Consider the following 13,237-nt stretch of genomic DNA (forward strand, 5'->3'; position numbering starts at 1 on the left):
TCTAACCCAAAAACTTCTATGATTTATATAAGATTACAAGTTTCAAAAGCCTTCTTTTATTTCATAAAATCCATGTCCAGGCAAACACTTTCATATAAATTGGGACGGAGAGAGTATAATTTATGTAAGAAAAATAAATAATAAGTTAGATTATTAGATATAGTTACGTGACCAACTAATGAATAGATAAATATAATTAAGTAAAAAAATAAAATAAGATTGATAGAAAACTATTTTAGTGATATTAATTAGAGGAAGAAATCGAGTTATTAAAAATCAATATGACAATAAAAAAATAAATTTATCAATAATAAAAGATAGTTATATAAATAATATACTACTATATATAGAGAAATACTAATAATTTTGGGGCACTTAAATATTTGGGGCCTAAAGCAAGTGTTTCACTTGCTTTAGGGTTGGGCCGCCCCTGGCAGCAAGAAGGTTGAAAATAGGATTGAAAAACTGTCTCTAAAATTTTATTAATCATAGGGCTTTAAATAGCCAAATAAATAAAGTATTAGACTCCTCCTACAACTAAATTATTAAACTCTTACTATAATTAAAATTCCGAATCTTCTAGTAGACTCCTCCTAAAACTAAACAACTAATTATTCTAGAAAACAGTAGAAGTAACAGATGCAAAATCCAACACTCCTCCTTGCTTCTGTTGCTTCAAACTAAAGAAGGTCATCCTCAATTCCTTCTTCTGCTATTAGTGCTTGTGCATGGGCATCTTTGAACTTGCACACTTTTGTAACATGACCTTTTTTGTTTGTAATTTCCACATAATGCATCAGATCTCCACAAACAAAAAATTTCTAAGTGTGTTTTCTTTTTACAATATTTGCAATAAGGATAATCGACTTTTTCTTTTTGGTGTTTCACATAAAAAATACCCTCAGTAACTTTGTCTTGTCTGAAGGCCCTTCTTTGCTCTTGTGCTTGAAGAGCACTTATTAATTCTGCAACAGAGATGGTAGAGAAATCTTTAGACTTTTCCAGAGAGGAAATTTTGGATTCAAATCTCTCGCGAATTGTCACAAGATTTTTTTCAACTATCATGTCATCTTTGAAATCCTCGCCAAGTAAGACAATTAAAGAATTTCGGTCAGAATACTTAGCGATGGTCTCATCATCTTGCATTCTAAGAGATTCAAAATCTCTTTTCAAATTTAAAATCTGATTTTGTCTGCCTCGTTCACTTCCTTGATACTCCTGTTTGAGTGTTTCCCAAGCCTTTTTTGCTGTCTCACATGCAATGATTTTAGAGAAATTGAATCTGCAACTGAATTTTGAATTATAGTTTTGGCTTTGTATTTTTTGGTTTTCTTATCTGAATGAGCTTTGATTTGGGCAAGGGTAGGATTTGCAGGAAGTGGTTGTATAAGTTTGTCTTCCATTACAACTTCCCATAGATCATAAAATTCAAGATAAGATTTCATCTTTACTGACCAAATCTGATAGTTTTCACCAATGAAAGTTTGTGGGGTATTCAAAGACAGACTGCTGCTTGCCATTGTTAAAAATTTGGTTAAAAATTGGTATGGGTAAAAATACGTATGATTTAAAAGTGGTTGAAATTGGTTGTTTTTTAGCGAATTCAGAGATCTGTCAAGATCAATGGAGGCTCTAATACCACTGTTATGGATTTTAGAAAAAATATGCAAGCAACAAGGTTGAAAATATGATTGAAAAACTGTCTCTAAAATTTTATTAATCATAGGGGTTTAAATAGCCAAATAAATAAAGTAGTAGACTCCTCCTACAACTAAATTACTAAACTCTTACTATAATTAAAATTCTGAATCCTCTAGCAGACTCCTCCTAAAACTAAACAACTAATTATTCTAGAAAACAGTAGCAGTAATTGATGCAAAATCCAACAATTCATATATACACTATTAACACCTACAAGTAGAGCAGCAAAACATACTTGTTCATAGAGAGAGTGGCCACATAAGTTGCATTAGCATAAGCAAGCATAGGTAAAATAGAAAGAACTTCAAGCTGAGCTCGGGGGATCTTTTGCCTATTCGGCACTTATGTCAACGACACATCTATGATCAAAGTCTCATAAGCTTGCTCCTTCAGCCAAATCTCGAGCTGTAGCACTTGGCTTCACCTCATTGTGCTCTTGCTCGGCACCACCATCACCTTCCTCCTCAGACAAGAATTCATCGACATAGCTTCTGGAGGAAGCATGTATATCTCCAGGCCATAGGTTTTGGGGTCAAAAGTGGGGTCTTTAGCCTTGATTTTCTCTATGGCTAGCTTCACCCCCTTTCCCATGTAAGGAGCAGCATACTCCATGAGCTCCTGTCTGTACAAGGAGGAAGCTTTGTATTTCCGGATAGCAGCAGGACCGGCCTCCTCCAACTCCTTTTCCAGCTCGACGATCTTCTGGTGAAGGATCGTCTGGACCCTCAAAAGGGATACCTTCTCACCAGTCAGAGCGGTGGTCGTGTTTGCAGCCCCAGCTAACTCATGTTCAAGCCTCTCCTTCTCCTTCTCAGAGTCCTGGAGCTTCCGATTGGCTTCTGCTAACTTATCTTTCAAAGGAGCCATCGCATTTTTCAGGTCATCACTCGCTTTTGCTGCCTCGTTATACTTGGCAGTTGCTACTTGAAGGCGTTCAGACAGAAGACAAAAATAGTTGATGCCCTACAAAAACGGGGGAAGAGGTCAAGAAACAAAAAAGAGAGAAGAAACAGAGGTGCAAGGAGATGCTAACCTCATCAAGAAAGGAAAAAAAAAAAGAAAAAAAACTGACCTCGTAGAAGTGACGAAGCCCCTCTTCAGTGACCTCTTGATCTGTCTTCTTATCTGCGACAACCCGTTCCCACATCCCAATTGTTGAGTGCAGAAGATCGACAGATGAACAGTAAGGCTGCGCCTCAGCAGCCTGAGAGCTGCGGAGCACTGAGCTGCCTGACTTTGAGTCCAATGGAGCTGAACTAGTGGAGGTTGAAGGGGTGATGGTGATAGGAACACTGCACGGCTTGGACTCCCCATATTTCTGTTCAGCAGTAGCAGCAGGTGTATGAGCATCATCATTGACGGGCTTGCTTGAGCTTGGTGTTTCGGACCATGTGGTTCCAGAGACCCTAGGTTGAGCGGCTGAAACGTGCATTTCATTTTGCCCTCTGCCTTGAGTTCGCCTGGCAGCTTGGCAGGACAGAAGCTTCTCACATTGGCTTGCCAAAATTGCAGCAACTTCATTTTGCTCCGGGGAACAACTAGCAGGGTCTATTACTGCAAATAAACAAAAAAAAAAACATGAAATGTTGGAAAGTAATAATGTCACTTAGTTGACTTAAAAAAGAAATGCAGTCATGTAGGAGAGTGTAAACATCAGCTCCACCGGCAAAGAAATGCCTCTGTGTGCGGCAAGGACCTCTCTAATGAATCAACACAAAAGCTGATGTACCAGCAAGGCGAGCTAGGCACTTGATCTTTTTCCTATGGGCTGAGTTGAGCCGGAGCTCACAGAGATAGGCCACTCGCCAAGTAGTACAAAACAAACAAGCTGTTTAAACCAACAAAGATTATTGGAATGGCACTTGAGTTTAAAGAACTTTCTACGAGCTATGATAACCAAGTTAATCCGAAAGGCACTTGGTAAAATAAACAAAAATGACACTGTACTTCATACCCATGATTACGGAAAAAAAAATCAATCTCCTGGAATTGCGAAAATCAGGGGCATAAAAATGTTACAATACTCAAGTAGCTCAACGGCTAGCAGATGAAAAGAAAACCTGAGTTAGACCTAAAAAGAGATAAGATGCACATCACGTTCACAAGCTCTGTTAGCTCTATCGTCAATCAAAGCTTGCTTAGGGGTATACTTGCCCACGTGGGCAAATAGACTCTAATTTCCTAAAAAATCTACATACGAGAAGTTTCTCATGTCCTATTCTAAGGTTAACCAAATAAAACGAGAGTAGACCAAAAGGGGGAAGTAGGCATCTACCAAAGGGGGCAGACACTTCCGAATTCTGAGTCTGGTATGGAGTTCAAAGATAATATTCTATGTGGGAAGAATCATATCATCTTGTATCCGTCTGAGAATACACAAGTCAAGCAAAGAAAAAGATGAATAGGCATACTTGTTGGAAGCCAGGAAAACAGACGCATACAGGTGATGGAACAATAAAAACAGATGTAAAGCAGCAAAGGAATGAGTAAAATAAAGAGAATTGCAAAATACGTCCAGCTACCAAACGTCAACCAAGACCCGGTCACACCAAGGACACGGAAGGTCAAATTGAAGGTAGTTCTGACTTCTGAGAACCTGAATAGGGACCATTTTACACGCCACCGCATCTTAGCGACTTGGCGATTTGCCTAAAAATTGCCCCTACATCATGACATCAAGTCACAGACGGCACAACCATAACAAGCGAAAATGCCAAATAGGTGTGCACATGGACGAGCAAGCACTGGATGACATCACTAACTGCAACCAGCAAGAATCGGAGCCATTACCTATGATCAAATAGATGGCAACACATAACCTTGGGCAAAAGTATGAGTAACTATGAATAGTAGAGACAGAAGCAATAAGTCATAACTCTAAATACACTCTCTATAAGGAACTCCGCTTACATCTCCTGTACTTACTCTCCACCATTAACTCTCCCAAATTCATCTCTACTACTGCCCCCTAAGCTTTTATGGGTTTCTTCTTTGTTACTTGGGTCGACCACTAAGCCATAATGTCTCAAAACGAGGAGGCCATATAAGAACTTTTTTCTATTCTTTTGTTCCGAACTTGGTGAAGAACTCCAATTCTAATTTAGGCATCAAAAAATAACCTTTGAATGGATGGAATCTCATTGAAATCATCTTCTCCCATTTTCCCAGGCAATGAAGCCACCTCGAAGCGACACTCGCGTGGCTCATTCTTTACGACCTACGAGCTAACCAAACCAACACTCCTGCTTCTTTTAACAATAGTGTTGTTGCAGGGAGCGAGATGGACAACATTACTCTGTACATTAATCACATTATTTTGTATTACTTCCTAATTCTCATCATGCAACTCTCTCTCTCTCTCAATGACATCTTCATCATCAGACAGGAACTATATGTCATTGACCATTGGCTGCTCTAATGCCTTGCTCACATGCTCACTCTTACTCATAGCATCTCCATCTTGATCATCTAAACATACCCTCAGGCGGTAGCAGAAGAATCTAAACATTCCAGCAACCATATGCAAAATTTCTTAAATGATTGGAAGAGGAACTTGTAGTCAGTTTAACCTATGGTGCTCGGATCCTCCTAAAATGCCGCAGCACCCCTGTCAGATCCTCCATAAAACGCATTAGTTTTGGATGATCGGAAACACCGGGCGGCATTTTTGAAGGATATGAGCAACATAGGATTTAACCCCAGTTAGGATAAGTTGTCACCTAACATAAATTTGAAAGACACTGTATTTAATCCTTATAGTTCATAAGATGGCTGTACTCCTGTACTATAAATTCAAACATGTAACGGGCACAAAGTATGTTTTGCCCTTTCCTATAAATTACAGCTTCATCTACCCCCAAATATATTTGCCTAAAGTACATCATCGTTTTATTTAATAAGTATATATTTCCTTAAGGTACATCATTTTTTCTATATTGTAAGGAAATATTTCCCGAAACTACATCACTCTGAGCAATTAGAAAACTGTTCACTTCTCTCATAAATAATGCTATGTATAGCAACACTAGAATACAACAACAAAATATGAAGTCACCACCACTGGACATGGACTTATGGTTTAGTGACTGGTTTAAACACCCGGTGCAGATAAGTTTTTACCTGGACTTATTACTGAAATCAATGAAACGGCTAGAAAATTAATTACTCTCTCTTTAATGATTACTCCCTCCGTCCAAGTTTACTTATCCACTATTGACTTGGCACATCCTTTAAGAAACAATAAATAACATGATAACTTTACTATATCACCCTTATTTATTATATGTTGGAAAATGAATTGGAAATAAGTAGTACTTAATAAGAAGGGTAAAATAGGTATAAAGTGGCAAATTATCATTGGTTTTTCAAAATTGGATAAGTAAAAGTGAACATCTATTTTTAATATAGTAGACAAGTAAACTTGGACGGAAGGAATAAAAAAATTAATCCCTCCATCTCAATTTATATGATACTTTTTCCTTTTTAGTCTGTCAAAAAACTACCTTTCTATATTTAGAAAGAGAAAATGCATAAGTACCCCCTGACCTATAGCTGGATTTTCAACTACACACTCTACCTTTGAGGGGTTTTTATTACCCCTGAACTATTTTAAAGTCAAATAAATTCACCCTTAAAGTACCCCAACCAAATTTTCGTTGGTAAGTGAACCACACTTGCTTGACACATCAGATTTCATTAAAAAAAAACCTTTTTTTTCTTTTCCTTTCTCTTTTCTCTTTTGTACTTTTTCGTTATTCTTTTCTTTTTTTCTTAATCTATTCCAAATATTTTCCTTTTTCTTTTTCATTCTCTTTCTTTATCATGTATATAACTGTGAATTCCGACAATTTTTCTTCCCTCCGTCACTAACTATTTTCCGTTTCTTTCTCCGATAAGTTTGTCGGCAAGCGTTTTATCTTTTATTAGTTCGTTTTCTCTTTTGTTTTCTCTTTTCTTACTCTTTTTTGTTAGTAGGGGGAAATAATGGTGTTCCGATAACTTCCTCCAACCTAGACAGTAGAAGATTCGCACAAAACAATTCCTGTCAAAGCAATGCTTTGATAATAGTTGCATCATAATTTTCACTTTAAAGTAATATATTCTCAATATATTCCTTTTATTTGCTTTAGGTTTGTGTGTGATGATATCTAATATGAGTATAAGTGTGTCTACTAGGTTAGGAGAAGACCTTTTCCAATTAAAATATTTCAATACCTCTATTTTTTCCGGTGTGAGAAGGTTTTACGATGATTAACCCCCCCCCCCCCAAATATGAGTGTATTTTGCTTTGCTTATGAATAGATCTTTTTGAGAGTTTAATTTGTGTGTGAAAAGGATAGAAAAAGGAAGAAGAAAAACAGAATAAATGGAAGAAGAATGGTTAAACAAAATCGCCGGCAAATGAATATTCGCCGGAATTAGAGAAGAAACGAAAAAAGAAGTAAAAGAAAAAGATAAAGGAAAAGGAAAAGAAAAAAAAAGTAAGAAATTATATATCTCACTAAAAATGCTAAAAAAGCAAAAAGAAAAATCTGAAAATCCTTTTTTCTTCCTTCTCTCCCAAGGAGAGCGAAATACACATAAGCTTTAAGGGTACAAATAATTCTACTTTAAAAACCCGCAAAGTTAGAATGAGTAGTTAGGAATCCGGCTATAGGTCAGGCGATACTTATGCATTTTCCCATTTAGAAATGACTAACTTTATACTTTCTATTTTAACCATAATGAGAGTAATTTCTAGCAGCATAAATATTTATAGCTTGGTCTAGACCACAACTTTTAATTTTTTTCTTTCATAAAATTTGTGTCAAGTCAAACAGCATCATATAAATTGGGACGGAACGAGTAATTAAGATAGAATCACTGTATTACGAGGCACAGAGGTTAAAAATTAGACATTAAAAGTAAAAAACGAACAAAACTTTACCAGACTCCGGTGCAAAGATGGTTGATTGTGCGGCTGTCAATGTAGTATTATTTGAAACCGAAGACGACGAATTAGTCGGAATATCTGTACTCGTAGGCTTTTCTGTTGTGGTGTTTGAAGGAGCAGTGACTGGAGTAGAGGACTCAAAAGGGGAAAGGGAACCAGTAAAAAATGTGTACGTGTTAGTAGAAGTTGCTGGAGTTGAAGGAAAACCCGGCGATGAAGAAGATCCAAACATTGAAGAAGCAGTGGTAGGGTTAAAACTTGAAAAGAAGAAATATGGTGAAGAAGAAGAAGAGGAGGAGGATGAATATGCTCTTCTTCTTCTTGTCGATCGTCTTCTTGTCATTCTAACATTTGACAGGAAAGTGACAAGAATTATTTACTTTTGTGGGAAGATTGGTTTAAAATAGTACTCCCTACTTTTACTTTTATTGTACACTTTATACTTTCACAGTTCAAAAAATAATAAATAAATTACCGTTTTGCCATAAATTCTCAAATTTATTTTGAAAAATTTGATTTTGGTGAAGTTTGAACATCTGTTTTGGGTGAAGTTTGGTTCGAAAAAATATGAAACATGACTTATATCAACAAGTTCTAAAAACTATCACAAATACCCAACAATACCATTATCAATAACATTCATTATATTATCGCAACCATAGTCCTGAACATAAATAAATTTGATACAAAATTATTATTTTTATAATGAACCACATGATACGCTATCAGATGACCGAGAAGACGAAACAATATCGTTAAAAATAATAAATGGTGGGATCTTTTATAAAATACAAAAGTTTGGAGCAATTTTAAAAAAATATAATAGTGATATTTGAGCTGGTTTTGGGATTTGGCCAAAATGTAAGCAAAATCTATGGCCAAACATGTGTTTGCCAAATAAAATTCAAGTTTATTTAGGCAAAATCTATGGCCAAACGGGTCCTTAGTAAATTTGAAAAATAATTGAGAAAACTAACCTCCATAGCCCCTCAAAATTTTAATAGCCCATATTTTTTTCCATTGACTCGAAATGGCCCTTCAGCTCAAACATATTGCATCTAGTAGCCCGAAATGTCTATTTTATTTATTTTTTGTATATTGACAGTCTACGTTATATATTTTTTGTATATTGACAGTCTATTTTGTATATTTTTTGTATAGTATCAGTCTATTTTGTATATATTTTATATAGTGACAGTCTATTGTATATAAACTGTATAACGACAGTCTATTTAGTATATTTTTGTACATTGACAGTCTATTTAGTATATTTTTTTACGGTAAAGGGCCAAATATACCCCTCTACTTTCGAAAATAGTCTAAGAATACCCCTCGTTATACTATTGGGTTATCTATACCTCTGAAGTCATACTTTGGGTTCAAATATACCCCTCATTTAAACGGAGGGACACGTGTCATCGTCATGTTAGTCAATTCTAAATATCTCCTAATTAAATAAAAAGATTCATTACCCATACCCGAAAAATAATATTTTTTTTTTTAAAAAACTGAAAAAAAGTGAATTTGTTTTTACTAAAAACTGAAAAAAATAAAAATATTTTTTTTCCAGTTTTTACAAAAAAACTGCTTTAGAGAAAACTGAAAAATATTTTCTAAAATAATGTTTTTGTAAATACTGGGGAAAAAAAAGGTGAAAATCAATTTTCTAAAGCAATTTTTTTTTGTAAAAACTGGAAAAAACTGAATTTGTTTTTACTAAAAACTGAAAAAAATGAAAATATATATTTTTTCCAGTTTTTACAAAAAACTGCTTTAAAAAAAGCCAAAAAATATTTTCTGAAATAATATTTTTGTAAAAACTGAAAAAAAAAACTAAAAAGCAATTTTCTAAAGCAATGTTTTTGTAAAAACTGAAAAAACAAATATTTTTTTATTTTATTTTTTAGTTAAAAATATTTCAGTTTTTTTCAGTTTTTAATTGCTTTTCACTTTTTATTTTATAGTTTTTACAAAAATATTGTTTTAGAAAATATTTTTCAGTTTTTTTAAAGCAGTTTTTTTTGTAAAAACTGGAAAAAAAATATTTTCGTTTTTTTCAGTTTTTTAGTAAATTTGTTTTTTAGTTTTTTTCAGTTTTTATAAAAAAAAAATATTTTTCGGGTATGGGTAATAGGTCTTTTTAATTAATTAGGAGATATTTAGAATTGACCAACATGACGATGACACGTGTCCCTCCGTTTAAATGAGGGGTATATTTGAACTCAAATTATGATTGCAGGGGTATAAATAACTCAATAGTATAACGAGGGATATTCTTAAACTATTTTCGAAAATAAAGTGGTATATTTGAACCTCCGACGTTTTGTTTTTTGTATTACTTGAATGGGTAAGTGAGGATATGCATAGCCAAGTGAAGTCAGGACAGAATAAGAGTAAAAGGACACTTTTTTCATTCACAACTTATATAAAGTTAAAAACCGTATCTTTTGACTAACCAAACTTACTGTTTTCTCTTTTCTTTTAACCGTTTATAGTAAGGAAGCCCCTAATCCTTTTGGGCACGTAGTATTAAATCCTATCAATACACCACACGTATGTACCCCAACAACACCTCATTTAACCTCGACGCAATAATGGATACAATTTTGGAACATTTCCATTGGAGACTTCCTTCATCCGCCTTCTTACTAGCCATTTCGTTCTTATTATTCTAAGTATTTACCCAACGAGAAAAACGAGTTTCATCCTCAGAGATTTCTGGGGTTTTACTTTCCCAGATTCTAGGCATTTGACCTTTTATTATCGTTTATATATATATATATATATATACACATACAGACTATCCGTTATTTTTTCAACTTTTGTAATTTCATTCATCCAAAAAAACAAAGGAAGATGGTCCGAGTAAGCAATTTGATAATCACATTCCTTAATTGTGTGACCCTAGCGGTTTCACTTGTAGCCATAGGGTTTTCAATTTGGCTTCATTTTAATGGCAGCTCTACACTTTGCCAAAAGTGTTTCAGAAGCCTTTGTTAATACTGGGAATTTCTCAACTGGTTGTTTCTGTGCTCGGATTTGTTGGGTCTTGTTGCCGAGTCACGTTTTTCCTGTGGATATATTTGTTTTTGCTGTTTTTCCTCATCGTAGGGTTGCTTTGTTTCTCGGTGTTTGCTATTTTGGTCACAAATAAAAACGTGAGCAGGGCTTTGTCTGGGAGAGGTTATATGGAAGTTAAGTTTGGAGATTACTCGCACTGGTTGCAGAAGTATGTGGTTAATGCTGAGAATTGGGAGGAGATTAAGAGTTGTTTGGTTGATACGAAATTCTGTCAATGTTTACCTCCGGCTAACGGTTGTTATTGTTTTTAGGCTATGACTTGTATGGGTCAATTTGTTGCTATCAGATGATATATGTTTGGCCCGATACGTTTGTTGAGGTTTTTTGTTTTTAAGATGAAATAGTCTTAAAATGAAGGTGAATGGGAAATGGAGGGAAAATGAAATTTTTGAGTAAAATTTTAAGTTTCCCCCTCTTGACAATGAGATATTGTCCCATATTGGAAGAGGAAAAGATTTTTGATGGGTATATATATAATTGCTCTTCTTGTAGCTCTTAAAGAGTTAAGAAGAAAGCAAGCATCGCGCCACCGTCGTCGTCGCTCGCTCGGCTCCGGCTTCGGCTTCGGCGCCATGAATGTGCTTGCTCCACCATGGAGGGTGGACGATTGTTCTTCTTCAACACTGGCTGCTATATATATGTGCAACAGTTGTTGAAGAAAGACACACAACGCACAATACACAAGACTGAAATCGCTCAACAGATTTGGCTATACATTGCACTCCTTCCTCTCAGCATTTCCATACGATTTTCTGAGTTTCTACTCCTTCGTTCTGCATTGTTTTTAACTTCAAACAAAGCAACTGTAAGTGTGATTTGCTACCGAACTTTGTGTTCGCTGAAACACTGGGGTTTGAAGTACCGCTACACCAGTGTGTGATTCGTTCTATCCTGGGAGGAAATAATCCATAACCTTGGGTACTAGGAGGGGATTAAATTCCTTAAGAAAATACTGTGAATTCAGTGGGCTCGAATTAATTACTGTTTCATTACGATAACTTATATTTTTCAGAATTATTATTTACAAATACAGCAATATTGGCGGGACTAACAAGCTTAAGGAATTTAATTATTTATTTCTGTATTTGTGTTATTCTTATTATTCTGCAAACTAAAACATTTATGGTTTTGTGTACTCCCGCTTTGGAGAGTAAAGCCTTCGTGGCATTTTGTTGGAGACTAAAATCTACGTGATTTTTGCTCCAGTTTGAAAATGTTTATTAAACGTTTGTTTGTGTCATTCTTTTACAGAAAAAATGACGACTGAAAGCGAAAACCAAGCTATTCCGACGGTGACTGCCAATGCAACGACAAGCCGAACACCGGCGTTGGCACCGGCAGAAAAACCCGAAAAATTTTCCGGAATTGATTTCAAGCGCTGACAGCAGAAGATGTTCTTCTACTTAACTACGTTATGTCTACAGAAGTTCATCAAGGAAGATGTTCCTGATCTGCCAGATAAAACTCTAGAGAATGAACGCTTTATCGTGATTGAAGCGTTGAAGCATTCTGATTTTTTGTGCAAGAATTATATTCTTAGCGGACTGGATGATAATCTGTATAATGTATACAGTGGCGTGGAGACGTCAAAAGAATTGTGGAATGCGCTTGAAAAGAAATATAAAACTGAAGATACCGGGATGAAGAAATTCGTTGCCGCAAAATTTTTGGACTACAAAATGGTAGATAGCAAGTCTGTTATTAACCAAGTTCAGGAATTGCAAGTGATTATTCATGATCTACTTGTTGAAGGTCTTGTCATCAATAAAGCATTCCAAGTAGCAGCAATGATTGAGAAGTTGCCTCCGTTGTGGAAGGACTTCAAAAATTATTTGAAACACAAACGAAAGGAAATGTCCCTTGAAGATCTCATTATTCGGTTGAGAATCGAAGAGGACAATAAAGCTGCTGAAAGGAGAGGCCGTGGAAATTCAACAATAATGGGAGCAAATATTGTTGAAGATAACAAAAAGAGGAAAAAGGCTTCTGGTCCGAAATACAACCCAAGCAAGAAGCGGTTCAGTGGAAACTGCTACAACTGTGAAAAAACCGGACACAAATCTACGGAGTGTCATGCTCCGAAGAAAGACAAGAAAAGGGGTCAAGCAAACATGGTAGTAAACCATGATGATGTTGATAACTTGTGTGCCATGCTTTCTGAATATAACTTGGTGGGAAATCCTAAACTGTGGTGGTTTGATTCAGGAGCCACTCGCCATGTTTGTGCAGTTAAAGAAGCTTTTGCTACTTATGCTCCTGCTGGACCCGGAGAGACAGTTTATATGGGAAATGCTTCAACAGCAAAAGTTGAAGGATATGGGAAGATATTTCTGAAAATGACTTCTGGCAAGGTCATGACTTTGAACAATGTCCTTCATGTTCCCGAAATGAGAAAGAATTTAGTCTCTACTGGACTTCTTGTTAAGCACGGTTTTAAGTACGTTTTTGTGTCCGACAAGGTTATCATAAGTAAGAATGAAATATTTGTAGAAAAAGGTTACCTCACCGAGGGCCTTTTCAATC

General features: G+C 35.6%; 1 protein-coding gene across 1 annotated transcript; it reads right to left on the reverse strand.

The window, feature by feature from the left end:
• Window positions 1-1,689: 1,689 nt before the first annotated feature.
• LOC107816004 (uncharacterized) lies at window positions 1,690-8,024 on the reverse strand. The gene is made up of 3 exons (XM_016641667.2): window positions 7,628-8,024; window positions 2,774-3,255; window positions 1,690-2,664 (listed from the first exon to the last, which is right to left on the reverse strand). The coding sequence occupies exons 1-3, from the start codon at window positions 7,974-7,976 to the stop codon at window positions 2,122-2,124; spliced, it is 1,374 nt and encodes a 457-aa protein (XP_016497153.1). The 5' UTR covers window positions 7,977-8,024; the 3' UTR covers window positions 1,690-2,121.
• Window positions 8,025-13,237: the final 5,213 nt, after the last annotated feature.

Source organism: Nicotiana tabacum, chromosome 13, assembly GCF_000715075.1.
Source record: "Nicotiana tabacum cultivar K326 chromosome 13, ASM71507v2, whole genome shotgun sequence".
Classification (NCBI taxonomy): Eukaryota; Viridiplantae; Streptophyta; class Magnoliopsida; order Solanales; family Solanaceae; genus Nicotiana; species Nicotiana tabacum.